General features: G+C 43.6%; 2 protein-coding genes across 7 annotated transcripts in view; both read left to right on the top strand.

Annotated features, from left to right (window-relative positions):
* Positions 1-8,078, top strand: part of ZNF667 (zinc finger protein 667) — an 81,679-nt gene extending 73,601 nt beyond the window's left edge. Inside the window, exon 5 of the mRNA XM_032388131.1 lies at positions 7,615-8,078. Within this exon, the coding sequence (XP_032244022.1) occupies positions 7,615-7,652 (38 nt within the window). The 3' untranslated portion in view covers positions 7,653-8,078. The remainder of the gene's footprint in view (positions 1-7,614) is intronic.
* Positions 8,079-8,533: 455 nt separating this feature from the next.
* ZNF582 (zinc finger protein 582) overlaps positions 8,534-15,444 on the top strand; it is a 30,623-nt gene continuing 23,712 nt past the window's right edge. For 4 of the 6 annotated variants that reach the window (XR_004297501.1, XR_004297502.1, XM_032388137.1 and 1 more), the window contains exons 1-3: positions 8,534-8,774; positions 11,830-11,956; positions 12,209-12,304. Coding sequence is in view for 4 of the 6 variants with exons in the window: in XM_032388137.1 (XP_032244028.1) it covers positions 8,577-8,774; positions 11,830-11,956; positions 12,209-12,304 (421 nt within the window). In the remaining 2 variants the exon portion in view is untranslated. Of the gene's footprint in view, positions 8,968-10,323; positions 10,413-11,829; positions 11,957-12,208; positions 12,305-15,444 lie in introns of all 6 variants that reach the window. The other 2 variants (XM_032388135.1, XM_032388136.1) reach the window with 2 other exon arrangements.

Raw genomic sequence — 15,444 nt, 5'->3', positions numbered from 1 at the left:
GTATTGAAATTCTGATTATCTTCCCCCTTGCTTTTTCAGACCATACAGACAAACCTTATGTAAGTTAAGACATATCAGTAAACTTCCAGTTTTTTGCAGCCTTTGTACATTTCACAAATGTATAGAGATTGGGTATCTTTAGCCTGAAAATTTGTGGTAACATTTTTCATTTCAGCCATTATTTCTTAAGTTTCTTTTGTTGGCAGAACCCTCTATGAAGCTTGGCAGTAGTCACTAAGTGAGTCAAATTTACTTTGATATGTATAAGAAATACATTTTTCAATTTCAGATCGGTAATCAACAAACAGATGTCTGCCCAGCATCTAAGTTTAATGTCATAATCTAATTACATAATCTTCAGAAGTAGAAATATAGAATCCTCAGAGACAGAAGGACCCATGTATTCTGCCTTCAATTGTCACAGTGAAGATGCAATACATTTATTTTTTCATTGGTTAGTACTGGAGCAAATTTAAATCTGTAGTCTATTTTAATTTTTTAAGAAGCAGGAGGTTAAATTTCTCTCTCTTATTTTGTTTTTCTTTTTTGGCTATGGATGTCTAATGGTTCCAGCACTATTTGTTTGAAAGGCTATCCTTCCTCCATTAAATTGCTTTTGTACCTTTGTCAAAAATCAGTTCAGGGGCACCTGGATGGCTCAGTCAGTTAAATGTCCCATTCTTGATTTCAGCTCAGGTCATGATCTCAGAGTTGTGAGATGGAGCCCCGAGTGGGGCTCCACACTAGTTGTGGAGCCTGCTTAAGATTTTCTCTCCCTCTCCCTTTGCTCCTCTTCCCCTGGTTTCTCTCCCTCTAAAAAAAAAAAGGAAAAAGAAAAAAATAAGTTCAGATATCTGACAAGGACTTGTATCCAGAATATGTAAAGAACACTTACAATTGACTAACACAAATACAAATAACAATTTAAAAATGGACAAAGGATTCGAATAGACATTTCTCCAAAGAAGATACACAAATGCTCCATAAGCACATGAAAAGGTGCTCGACATTCATAGCCCTTGAGAAATACAAATCAAAACCACAGTGGCATACCACTTAACACCCACTAGGATGGCTAAAATCAAAGTTAGATAACAAGTGTTGGTAAGGATGTGGAGAAATTTAACTCTCATAATGTTGCTGGTGGGAATTTAAAATGATGCAGCTACTTTGGAAAACATTCTAGAAGTTCCTCAAAAAGTTAAGGATAGAGTTACCATATGATCCCAGCAATTTCAGTCCTATGTATATACCTAAGAAAAATGAGAACTTACATACATGCAAAAGTTAGTACACAAATGTTCATAGCAACATTATTCATAGTAGCCAAAGAGTGGAAACAACCCAAGTGCCCATATTATTCAGCCATAAAAAATGATAAAAGTAATAAAGTGCCAATATACATGCTACATGAACGAACCTTGAAAACATTACATTATGTGAGAGAAACCAGTCACAAAGGACCATATATTGTATGAGTCTATTTATATGAAATAACCAGAATACGCAAATTCATAGAGACAGAAAGCATTTTAGTGGTTGCTTAGGGCTGATGGGAAGAGATAAAGAATGACCACTAATGGATACAAGATTTCTTTTTGTGGTAACAAAAACACTTTATAGTTAGACTGTGGTGAGTTACACAACCCTGTGAATACAATAAAAAAAAAAAAACATTAAATTGTACACTTTGAATAGGCAAATTGCATGGTGTGTGAATTATATCTCAATACAATTGTTAAAAATTGTTAAACATTGTTGAAATTGTTAAAAATTAATTGAGGGGTGCCTGGGTGGCTCAGTCAGTTAAACATCCCATTCTTGATTTCAGCTCAGGTCATGCTCTCAGTTGTGGGAGCAAGCCCCACATGGGGCTCTGCACTGGACGTGGAGCCTGTTTAGGATTCTCTCTCCCTCTCCTTCTGCCCCTGCCCTGCTTGCATTTGTGTGCACTATCTCTCTCTCAAAGAAAAATAATAACTAAAAATAAAAATTAGTTGAGCATATTTGTGTGGGCTTACTTCTGGATTCTCTTTTGTTTCATTGACCCATGTTTATATCCCTTTGTCTATGCTACATGGTCTTTTTTTTTTTTAAGATTTTATTTTTGACAGAGAGAGACACAGCGAGAGAGGGAACACAAGCAGGGGGAGTGGGAGAGGGAGAAGCAGGCTTCCTGCTGAGCAGGGAGCCCGATGCGGGGCTCGATCCCAGGACCCTGGGACCATGATCTGAGCCGAAGGCAGACGCTTAACGACTGAGCCACCCAGGCGCCCCGAAGGACATGCATTTTTAAATATCCACATAAAATTCTACAGAAAAATAAAGATGAACATTTATAATTTAGGGTAGGAAAACAACTTCTGAGCAAAATAAAAGGTAGAAAGAATAAATGAAAAACATTGATTTGCCTCAGTACATAACAATATAAACTCGCTACATGATAAAAGTATTTCCCAGACACTGCCCCTAAATTGATGCTCAGTATTTCCACTTGTTTGTCTCACAGACATTTCAATCTATCACATTCCTAACCACCCATTCTTACCTCCAAAGATGTACCCCTCTCAGGTGTTTCTATCTTAGTTAATGACATTTGTTCTTCCAGTTATTCGGCTCAGAATTCCCTGGTGTTATCCTTCACTACTCTTTCTCTTGCTATTTCACCCAATAAATCAGCCAATCCTGTTACTCCAGCTTTAAAATATATACAAAATCCAGGGGTGCCTGGGTGGCTCAGTCAGTTAAGCGTCTGCCTTTGGCTCCAGGGTCCTGGGATCGAGCCCCACCTTGGGCTCCCTGCTCAGCAGGGAGCCTGCTTCTCCCCCCACCCCCGGCCCCAGGCCTCCCCCCCGCTTGTTCTCTCTCTCTCTGTATCTCTCTCAAATAAATAAAATCTTTAAAAAAATAAAATATATACAAAATCCTACCCCTTTTCACCTCCTCCTCTGGCATCATTCTGTTTCCAGATTAGGCCTGAGGTGGACATTCAGCAGAAGAGGGAGACACTTATGGGAAATGTAGTCCTGATCCCACGAGTCAGAACAAGCAGAGAAGGCAGCTCCGTTTATCTACCTGAGATCTGAGTCCAGTCTGGCCAAACTGGCTGGCTACTGGACACAGCCTTACTGGGGGACCTGGGGCTCCACGCCTTCAGCACGTCATGGCTTTGTGGCCCAGCTCGAATTTTTTCCCAGTTAGGTCATCCATCTGCCTGATGTTCACAGCCTCCGGAGGCTCAGCCAGCCCACCCCACCCTAAAAGTCTGACCAAAGGTCCTGATGTGAATTCTGTCCTCTGTGGTCATTTCTTGGAAATGTCTGGCCTAGCATAAGCCTGAAATGGCCCAGTGACCTTCTTCTCTGGGAACCCTCACACCTTCTCTTCCAGGTCCCAGCCCAGACTCTCTGTTTGGTTCTGTTTCCATGAGGGCTCGTGGCCTCTGTGATATCATGAGGCAAATGTCTGTCTCCAAAGATGCTTTCTCCAAGGTTCCACCACATTGGAGCCTCCACAATTCAGAGGGCACAGGGAGCATTTCCTCCACCCACAGATACCGAGGTCTTGTTTCGTGGAAATACCAACTCTTCTTCTACACTCTGCCCCACAAATTCTAGTCACTCCGGTTTCCCGAAACTGTTGGTCTGTGTCAACTTAGCAAATCAGTACTATGCCTTGGTTCCTCCTCTTTACTTTGTGGTATGTAATAGGTCTTCAGAGAGAAAGCCATTGCAATTATAGGATCTCATTTATTTCCGTTCTCTCAGGGATCCAAGTCTTGTACTACTTGTTGTCCAATATCTGAAAAGACTTGTTTCCTACACATTATCTAGTTTTTTGTTTAGAGTGTGATGGCATGTTTAGTGCAATTACACTATCATTGTTCAAAGCAGGGAATCCTCCTTGTTTTTTGAGCATTTCCCTATTTTTTTGGCACAAGAAGATATCTCATACTCATCGTGTACTTTCCCTGTCCCAGTCCTAGAATCAAACACTTCTCCAAGAAGCTTTGGTTTCTCTTATTAGCTATTTCACCCAATAAATCAGCCAATCCTGTTACTCCAGCTTTAAAATATATATTATTTTTTTTATTTTTTAATTTTTTTAATTTTTTTTAAAGATTTTATTTATTTGACAGAGAGAAAGCCAGCCAGAGAGGGAACACAAGCAGGGGGAGTGGGAGAGGGAGAAGCAGGCTCCCCGCGGAGCAGGTAGCCCGATGCGGGGCTCGATCCCAGGACCCTGGGACCATGACCTGAGCCGAAGGCAGACGCCCAACGACTGAGCCACCCAGGCGCCCCGCGAATGGTATTTAGAAACCAAGGTCTGGGCACTAGGTTTATGCTCATTACTACAGGGCATCATTGCTTCCAGGCCCATTCACCAAATAGAAACAGAAAATATAAAAACACATTTTTGAAAGGAAATGATAAGACTTTAATGAGGAAGTTCAAGCTTTTTTATTTTAGAAGTTTTTGATTTACAGAAAAACTGCAAAGATAGTACAGAATCCCCAAATACCCTATATCTAATTTCCCCTACTATTAGCATCTTATGTTATTATGGTGCTTTTGTTACAATTAATGAGCCAACATTGAAACATTATTAACTAATGTCCATACTTTATTCATATGTAGTTTTCATAGGTTTTTTTTTTTTTTTGACAGAGAGATAGAGAGAGAGAGAACAAGTAGGCAGAGAGGCAGGCAGAGGGAGAGGGAGAAGCAGGCTCCCCGCCGAGCAGGGAGCCCAATGCAGGGCTTGATCCCGGGGACCCTGGGATCATGACCTGAGCCGAAGGCAGCCGCTTAACCAACTGAGCCACCCAGGTGCCCCGTTTTCATAGTTTTTATCTAATATCCTTTTTCTGTTCCAGGATCTCATTCAGGATACATTATTTTTAGCAGTCATGTCCCGTTACGCTCCTCTCGGTTGTGATGGTTTCTCAGACTTTCTCTGTTTTTAATGACCTTTACAGTTTTGAGGAGTTCTGGTCAGGTGTTATGTAGATTGTTTCCTGAATTGTCATTTGTCTGATGTTTTCTTATTATACTAGGGTTATGTGTTTTGGAGAGCAAGACCACAGAGGTTAAATGCCATTTTCATCACATCTCATCAAGACTATGAACTATGAAAATGACATCACTATTGATGTTAACCTTGATCACCTGTGTGAGATAGACACCAAATTTTTAAAAAATTTTTTTATTGTTCTGTTAATCCCCATACATTACATCATTAGTTTTAGATATAGTGTTCCATGATTCATTGTTTGTGCATAACACCCAGTGCTCCATGCAGAACGTGCCCTCCTCAATACCCATCACCAGGCTAACCCATCCTCCCACCCCCCTCCCCTCTAGAACCCTCAGTTTGTTTTTCAGAGTCCATCGTCTCTCACGGTTCGTCTACCCCTCCGATTTCCCCCCCTTCATTCTTCCCCTCCTGCTACATTCTTCTTCTTCTTTTTTTCTTTCTTAACATATATTGCATTATTTGTTTCAGAGGTACAGATCTGAGATTCAACAATCTTGCACAATTCACAGCGCTTACCAGAGCACATACCCTCCCCAGTGTCCATCACCCAGTCACCCCATCCCTCCCACCCCACCCCCCACTCTAGCAACCCTCAGTTTGTTTCCTGAGATTAAGAATTCCTCATGTCAGTGAGGTCATATAATACATGTCTTTCTCTGTTTGACTTATTTCGCTCAGCATAATACCCTCCAGTTCCATCCACGTCGTTGCAAATGGCAAGATCTCATTCCTTTTGATGGCTGCATAGTATTCCATTGTATATATATACCACATCTTCTTTATCCATTCATCTGTTGATGGACATCTTGGCTCTTTCCACAGTTTGGCTATTGCGGACATTGCTGCTATAAACATCGGGGTGCACATACCCTTTCGGATCCCTATTTTTGTATCTTTGGGGTAAATACCCAGTAGTGCAATTGCTGGATCATATGGTAGCTCTATTTTCAACTTTTTGAGGAACCTCCATACTGTTTTCCAGAGTGGCTGCACCAGCTTGAATTCCCACCAACAGTGTAGGAGGGTTCCCCTTTCTCTGCATCCCCGCCAACATCTGTCGTTTCCTGACTTGTTAATTTTAGCCATTCTGACTGGTGTGAGGCGGTATCTCATTGAGGTTTTGATTTGGATTTCCCTGATGCCGAGTGATATTGAGCACTTTTTCATGACACCAAATTTTTAATCATGAGTTTATATCAATCCAACATCACAGGTTCTTTTTTTTTTTTTAAGATTTTATTTATTTATTTGACAGAGAGAGACACAGCGAGAGAAGGAACACAAGCAGGGGAAGTGGGAGAGGGAGAAGCAGGCTTCCCGCTGAGCAGGGAGCGCGATGTGGGGCTCGATCCCAGGACCCTGGGATCATGACCTAAGCCGAAGGCAGACGCTTAACGACTGAGCCACCCAGGCGCCCCCAACATCACAGGTTCTTCTTTACCTTCCATCACCCTTTATTTATATCTCTCTTGTGCCACAGTAAAACACTAGCTCCCATCAATACATTTATCCAATCCTACAATGCATACAAAACAGCTTCCAAATCATTACCTCTATGTTACTATGAGGGCAATTTGTTCAGAAGTTGCTTGCAGTTTTTTGGTTTTTGTCTTTATATATTATCTGATATATACAAGGTTATAAATATTCTTTGCCTGTCTTTTGTCTTTGCTTATGTGTATTTTGCCATACAAAAGTGCTTTAGTTTTACATTCTCAAAGGTAGCAGTCTTTTCTTTTAAGTCTAGATTTTTCATCTTAACTAGAAAGTCTTTTCACACATCCAGCCTACAAATGAATTCAACTCTGTATGCTTCTGGTACTTGTATGAATTTAGACCTCCGATCAATTTGGAGTTTATTCTTTTGCATGATGTGAAGTATGAATCCAATTTTACTTTTTTCTAAATGACTATCCAGTTATTCCCCAAGGTTATTTATTTATTTATTTATTTATTATTATTTTTTAAGATTTTATTTCTTCATTTGACAGAGAGAGACACAGCGAGAGAGGGAACACAAGCAGGGGGAGTGGGAGAGGGAGAAGCAGGCTTCCCGCTGAGCAGAGAGCCTGATGCGGGGCTCGATCCCACGACCCTGGGATCATGACCCGAGCAGAAGGCAGACGCCCAACGACTGAGCCACCCAGGCACCCCTCCCAAGGTTATTTATTAAAAAGTCCATTTTTACCCCAGTGATTTGCCGACTATTACACACTAAATTTCCCTTTGTATTTGGTAGTATTTCTGACTTTCCATTTTCTTCTGCTGTCTGACAATTCAAGAGCCAGCACCAGGAAGTTATAATCATGGAAGCTTTTAAAAATTTTTTTGGTATAATTAACACACAGTGTTACATTAGTTGCAGGTGTACAATATAGTGATTCAACAATTCAATACATTACTCAGTGCTCATCAAGAAAAGGGTAGTCTTAACCTCCTTTATCTGTTTCGCCCCTCACCCCACCCACCTCCCCTCAGGTAACCATCAGTTTGTTCTCTGTATTTAAGAAATCTTTTTTCTTTGTTTCTTAAATACCACACATGAGTGAACTCATTCGGTATTTGTCTTTCACTTAGCATTAAACCCTCTAGGTCCATCCGCTAACCTAGAGTAGCTGACATCCTCGAAATGTGCAACAAGGCAGACATGGTCCATCGCAGACAAAATGCTTCAGAGGACGGCACACAAGACGTATTCTAAGGGAAACAGGACCAATTCCAGAAACAGGAGCTCTGGGCTCCGGGCTGGGTCAAGGACCACATGGACAGGGGAGGATTCTTCACTCCGGGACCAGGCCTCACAGGGCCTGACGCGCATGCAGCGCATGGGAAGCTCCCCCACGAGGGACCTCGCCGGCGCAGGCTGTGGAGTCCAGGGCTTCTCACGCTCTCGCACACCGATGCCGAACTACCTGTGGTGCCAGAGGACGTGGCCAGAGCAGTCACCCCACAACGGGAAACTCCTTTTGCGGGGCTCCTGGCTGATGCAGTGGGAAGAGCACGCGACGTTTGCTCTTCAGGTCTTGAGCTCCAGCCCCACCTTGGGTGCAGAGATTACTAACAGAAATAAACACATAAAAATAAACTTTCAACCATGTTTGCTCATTCTGCACTCTCCTTCCTAAACTACATTTACTTCAAAACAGATAACAACGTTTAAAATTAGGTATCGGATAAATCCGGGCTTTTTCCTCCCTCGGAACCTTCTGGTAAAATGGCTGCTCCTCGGAAATGATTTAATGAATGAGAAACATTTTCACAGACATTGTGACCGTCTCACACGAGCGTGTACCCAGAGTGGACCGGTACCAGTCATACCCGACGACGGGGTCCGCACCGCACACGATGCACATCGTCCCCGCCACCAGGGACGCGACTGCGCCCACACAGCGCACCCGAGGTGCAGACCTTCCCGGGGGAGCCCCGGACGCCAACGCGCGCCCTCGAGCACTGCCCGCCACCACACGGGAGCACACCGGGAGCACACCCTGGCCCCGCCCACCCCGGAACATCGCGAGATCCGGCCTTGAGGTTTGGCTATGCCTTTGCGCCTAGAGACTACGTTTCCCAGAAGAGACTGCGGCGACGGCCCACTCGCGAGGCAGCATCCGCGGTGCTTTGTGCGCCTGCGCCATCTTCCGGCTCCAGGCGGCGGGTCCGCCGATACCGAGGAGGAAGCGCACCCGGGGCTGCGGGGAGCGCGGCCACGGGGGCACCTGAACCCGAGGAGGCGGCAGGTGAGGGGCTCTGGAGCTTGCCGGGCGCACCTGGGTCCCTGCGGGAGCGGGCTCCACGGCCGGCCGGATCTCGGGCCTGGGAAGAACCGGAACGTTTCGCCCCAGCGTCGGTCTGCGGCTTTCCGGGCTCTGGACTACATTTCCCATCGGCCTCCGCGTCCAGGCTCCTAGCCCCGGTCTGTGGACCCCTTAGGTGGGTGTGAAGGGGTCCCCGACTCCCAAAAATGCTGGTCGATGTTTTACAATATTTCCTGCGCGTGCCTTTTTTTTTTTTTAATTTGGGACAAATTCTTGTTTCATAAGATTCTCAAACAGTTGCAAAGACCTCAAAATATTTAGCACTCCTAGTTCAGAAGCAGAGACTTAAATTTGAGAACATTTTAGATGATCTTGTAAAAGATCTGTGTCCAGCAATGGGGAAATGGTTGAGTAAATCATGGGCCACTCATGTAATAAAATATCATAAAGCTATTACAGATAATGCTAAGGCAGTGGTCATAGTAAGAAAAAAATTTCTATTACATGTTAAGGAACGATCAATTACTTCATTTACATATTTCTTAGAATTAAATATTTGTAACGTGCCAGGCATTGTTCTGAGTTCCTTTATAGAATACTACTCGTTTAATGATGAACTCACAAAGTGGTTAAATGACATCATTCTTAATACTTGGTTTTTTTTTCCCAGTTCTTTTTTTAAGTCCATGTGCCAATCAGTGGGTGGGTGGTTTGACCTCTTTTGTGGAATGTTCTCATGTTGTATAAAGAGACCACTTGTGAATATCTTTTTTTGTCAGTTAATGTTGCCCCACATAATTTTTGATAGTTGTTTGGTGTTCCATCATATGGCTGTGCCAACAGTGATTCAACCACTTGCCTACTTTTGTGGACTGTTATGGACTAATTTTTGTTCTCTTTTTCAGTAAATTTTGTGCACACAGCTTTGCTTACTGTTAGTCTCTGTGCAGGGGCACATTTATGTGATGGTAATGGAGCCATCTAATTTGCCCATTGCAACCACACCCCATTTGTTGACTCAAGGCAGGGTCCACAAAGTGGTGTCCACCAGGCCTTAGGAAGGGCTGTAAGGTTCTTTGTGAATTTGGAAGTTGAGTAAAGAGCCAGGGAGGTGTTACATTGTGGGTACGAGAGAGTTAAATGGTCTGTTTCTGGGAAGGCTTCACTCTGGGCTGGGCTGATGCCGATCAGGCAGGCTGTGCTCCCTGGCCTGAGGACAGCCTTTCTTGTCCTTGGGACACCATGTGGTCTAGTCACTGAACCAGGACTGAGCATCCCCATCACAGATCTGCATCAGTAACAAGGTGGAATTCTCTGGATATTTAAGGGAAGTGGGAGAGAAAGGGCCACTGGTTCCCTGTCTCATTGGCAACAGCTAAAGCTGTGTTTCCTAGAGTTGGGTAAAGGCCACAGTGTTCCAACTCTAGTTTTTGTAGGGAGCGGGGGATAAAAAGGTGGGGACTTGTAACCATGGCATTCTGGGAGCTGTAAGGCAAGCTTGGCCTCTCATGTTTGCTCTTTCCTCCCCCAGCTCTGCCATCTCAGGACTCTGCCCTTCCCCAAGAGAGGAACCTGGAGGAGGACCCATCAGCCCATGAAATTCTAAAAGTCATGTCCCTTGTGAGTTTTAAAATCATGTAAATATTTCCTTTGTTTATCTTGAAGCCTCCCATCTGGGTTTCATCCAAGAATCCAGTTCTCAGAGGTTCCCATTTTAGGGACTATAAAGGCCAGGCAGCTGGTACCCTCTCCCACTGCCCCCTCCACTCTGACCAATGCCCATGGGTTCATTCTGTATAGCATTCCATATCTTCTGATGGTGTGGTATTCTGCCAGGAGGCTAGATAGAGCAGAAATCCATTTCCTTGTATAAACTGAAAACTGAGGTTTGATGAAATGGAGATGAATATTTATGAGGGATATAACATGGAAAAGCATAGGAACAGGTCTTGGTTGGTCTCAATTTCAGTGTGAGGCACGATCTCTTAGTTGGGTATCTTTGGGAGATTAGATGCCAGAATTAAGGTCCAGTTTGAGGTCAAACAGAGCATTTGAATGTGGGTCATTCTATAGCCGCTTCTTCAGCTTGAGAACGAGAGAAGTACAGAGGTGAGGGGATTGTGAGGCAACCAACCAGATGGATGAATTTTTCAGAATCCAGGTAGGCAGAGCTTGGAAGAGCCTTCAGAGATCTGATCCAACCTCTGCATCCAAAATAAGAGAATGGTTGAGTCATTTTTTCACTTGATAGAAAATTGTACAGCTAATAAAAGTAATCTTAATTTAAGATTTTTCTCATAAGGAAGAATGCTTTGATATGTCCTGACATAATGATGAATCTCTGTCTTCAGATAATTCTCAATGTATGTGAAAATCATATTTTCTAAGATAGAAAACATTTCTTTAATAAAACATTTGAGGGTAAGTCTATCAGAAATTGTTGGTTTGTTTTGTTGTTGTTGTACAAAAGTAGAAATTATAGGCCTCTCTTTGAGAATTTATTTTTTTTTTTAAAGATTTTATTTATTTATTTGACAGAAGACAGCGAGAAAGGGAACACAAGCAGGGGGAGTGGGAGAGGGAGAAGCAGGCTTCCCGCTGAGCAGGGAGCCTGATGCGGGGCTCGATCCCAGGACCCTGGGATCATGACCTGAGCAGAAGGCAGATGCTTAACGACTGAGCCACCCAGGTGCCCCTCATTGAGAATTTATTATATGGCAAGGACAGAGTAGGCAACGTGCTTTAGTATGCTGCTTGTCACAACTGGGGAAACTCCACTTGGCTGAATTTTAATTTTCCTCTCAGATCTATGTACAGAGCTTGGGTTTGTAGTGAAAAGTATTGCTCAAGAACATTTCAACACTGTTTTACTCATGCTGACCCTCTCCTGTAACCTGCTCACATTGGAGGCCTCCAGCCCCAGCCTTCTTTTTCACCAGAACACCCCATTCCTGCAAAGACCTCCTCCGTCTCCTCTCATCCCACCAAGAAACATTTCCTTGAAATATGCCAATAACATACCTGCCTGTTGTTTCAGGAGTCAGACTTGTTCACGGATGTGGCCATAGTCTTCTCCCAAGAAGAATGGGAACAGCTTGCACCCACTCAGAGGGATTTGTACAGAGACGTGATGTTGGAGACCTATAGCAACCTGGTCTCACTGGGTAAGATGACCTGGCATATTAGTTTGTATGTTACCCTCGGCATATCTGTTCCTTGTCCGTTTCCAGGTACCTTTTGAGTGGTCAAAGAGCAGCTCCCTGGGCTGATACTACATCTTCCCCAACCCTCAGGTGACTGTCACATCTTCCTCTGGTCTCTCCTGCAACCGCCTCTCCTGCTCGCCGACCAGGTCCTGGATCTGAATTCTGGGGCCCCACACCATAACCGGGTGGCATGTTTTTTCTCACATCCAGGTCTTGCCATCGCCAAACCTGATGTGATCTCCTTCCTGGAGCAAGGCAAAGAGCCCTGGGTGGTAGAGAAAACGTCAAGAGGAGGCCTGTGTCCAGGTGAGTGAGGCCTGTGTGGGAAGAGAGAAGCTACCACAGATAACCGTCTGGTGGGTGGAAGAGAAAAGAAGACCTTTGAGGTAGAAAATTTTCCCTCCAAGATGCCAAACTCAGAGGTCAGGTCCCACTTATCATCTCTTGTAGCTTGTCAGCAACATTGCACAAAAGTGGTTGTTCCTTTCTTCCTGAAACATTTCTGTGTATTTGGGACATCACGACCTCCTCATTAAACCATCTTCAGCCTCCTCTGATGGGATTGTCTCACTTTCTTTAAATGTTGGAGGCCCCCAGGGCTCAAACTTGGGTTTTCTCTTTCCTGTTTATTTTCATTCCCTAGGACCCTCTCCAGTACCATGCTTTAAATACTCTTTGTACGTGTGTTGTCCAGCATGGAGCCGCTGGCCCATGTGGCCGTTGTGATTTAATTACAATTAAATACATTGAGAAGATCAGTACCTCAGTTGCACTTGCCACATTTCAGAAGTTCAGTAGCCACTCTGTGGCTTGTGCCTACTCTATTGGACAATGCAGATACAGAACATTTCCATCATCTTTAGCTTTTCCTTTAAACTCCAGATACTTATATCCAGCTGCCTTCTCATCATATCCACTTCCGTGTTCATGGGGACTTTGAACTTAACAAGCCCAGAAAGGAGTTCTTGATCCTCCGTAACAATTTGCTCTTCCCTCTTTCTTCCACACTTTAGTAATAGGGTACTTGATTCTTACACTTGCTCAAGTCAAAAACTCTTTTTTTTTTTTTAAGATTTTATTTATTTATTTGACAGAGAGAGACACAGCAAGAGAGGGAACACAGCAGGAGTGGGAGAGGGAGAAGCAGGCTTCCTGCCCAACAGGGAGCCCGATGCGGGGCTCGATCCCAGGACCCTGGGATCATGACCTGAGCCGAAGGCAGACGCTTAACGACTGAGCCACCCAGGCGCCCCTCAAGTCAAAAACTCTTAAAGCATTCTTGACTTTTCTCTCTCACGTTTGTTTGTCAGCAAGGCCTGTTTTCTCTACCTTGAATTATGTCCAGAATTTAACCACTTCTCACCAAGACCACTGCTACCATTCCATCCACGCCACCATCATCTTTGGCTTAGACTATTGCAGTAGCCTCCTCCCCATCCCTCTGCTTCTAGTCTTGTCCACTACAGTGTATTGTCCACACAGCAGCCAAAGTGAGGGTGTATTGCCTCGCTGCTCAAGACCTACTAGTAAATTCCCATCTCACTCAAGAGAAAATCCAAAATCGATACCATGGCCTAGAAGCCTCTACGTGCTATCTAATACAGTAGCCACCAGCCAAACGTGCTGTTTAAATTTTAACTTTAACTAAAATTAAATAAAATGTAACATTCCATTCCATGGTAGCCTATAGCCACATTTCAAATGCTCAGTAGCCTTGGGTAGCTAGTAGCTAGTATATTAGGGTGGAATCGAACATTTTCGGCATCATAGAAAGTTCTCTTGGACTGTGTTGCTTTATGATTGGCGTCCCACATTCTCTCTGATCTCCTCTCCTGCTACTCTCCTTGTTGCTCATTCGGCTACAGCCACACAAGCCTCTTTGCTATACCTTTAGTGTAGGGGTTGGCAAGTGTCGTCTTTAAAGGGCCAGAGAGTAAATATCTGTGGGTTTTGTGGGCCATATATGGTCTCTGTCACAACTACTCAGCTATGCTGTGGTAGCATGAGCACAGACAGTGCAAATTTACCCTCCCCAACTTTGATACAGAAAGCATGTTCCTACCTCAGGGCTTCTTCCCTGCCTGTTCCCTCTGCCTGGGGTGTTCTTGCTCTGGATGGAGGGTTGCTCAGCCTCAGCGTTGCTGACACAGCGGGGCCGTCCAGTGGACTGTAGGATGTTTAGCAGCCTCCCTGGCTTCTACTCATTAGTTGCGAATATAACCCCCCTCCCTTCAGTTGTCACAATCAGAAATGTTCCAGGTATTACCAGATGTCCCCCAGGGGGCAAAATCTTCCCTGATTGAGAACCAAAGTTCAAAGTCAAGTGTGACAATGTGAGACCAAGAATGTGTTGGTTGATAAACAGTTTCCACGAGAAACAGTTTCCACCACATACAATGTACTATAAGAGAACTTCAGATGGGGAACCAAGAATTAAACATTACAGACGTGGTAGATTCATCCACATTGAAGTGGTAGTTGGCCCCCGGGAGTGAACGAGGTCAAGTGTGGAGGGAACTTCAGGAGAGGAGATACAGGGGCACCTGGGTGGCTCAGTCGGTTAAGTGTCTGCCTTCGGCTCAGGTCATGATCTCAGGGTCCTGGGATCGAGTCCTGCATCGGGCTCCTTGCTCAGTGGGGAGCCTGTTCCTCCCTCTGCCTGCCACTCCCCCTGCTTGTGTGCTCACTCACTGTCTCTCTCTCTGACAAATAAATAAAATCTTTAAAAAAAAGAAAAAGGAGAGAAGATACGTGCTGTTGTATAACCCAGTGTCTTCACTGGCATCTTTGGGAGGCCAGTATTCTGCCAGCCACACCCGTAATATCATTTTTGCTTTTGTTTTTGTCATTTTAGTTTGACAGCTTATGTTTGATTGTTTGGGGTGCTGAGTTTTGTTTACTTCTTAGATCTGTGGGTTTATATCATAATCAAAAAGGACTTACCCCTTTGACATTATAAATGAGTCTCCTGTGGTTTTTTTCCTGGTATATTTATGGTGCTATTTATGATCCCTGTGGAGTTTATCCTGAGTGCAAGATGTGATTTCACACTATTTTCCAGGTTGTCATCAGTTTATTCAAACAGCATTTATTAGCTCATTTTATCTTTTCACCACTAATCTATATAGCCACCTTTATCATCTACTCTGTTCCCTCTGGATATATCTTTTAACTTTTGGTTCTGTCTCATTAATCTCTTTGTCTAACTATGTGTCCAATACCATACTGTTTTAATTATTGAAGGTTTTAAATATCTGGTAGACTAGTTCCTCCTCATTCTTATTTTTCAGAATTTTCTTGGCTATACTCATTTATTTTTCCATCTGAACTTTAAAATTAGAATATCTGGTTTAAAAAAAATCGTGTAATTATTCTTACTTGAAATCACAGTAAATTTTCAGATTGAGGAGAAAACTTATTTTTTTAATTGATTTTTATCTATTTAA

Source organism: Phoca vitulina, unplaced genomic scaffold (assembly GCF_004348235.1).
Source record: "Phoca vitulina isolate PV1807 unplaced genomic scaffold, GSC_HSeal_1.0 scaffold52, whole genome shotgun sequence".
Lineage (NCBI taxonomy): Eukaryota > Metazoa > Chordata > Mammalia > Carnivora > Phocidae > Phoca > Phoca vitulina.
Note: the sequence above shows the minus strand (reverse complement) of the source record. Positions and strands in the feature narration are given on the sequence as shown.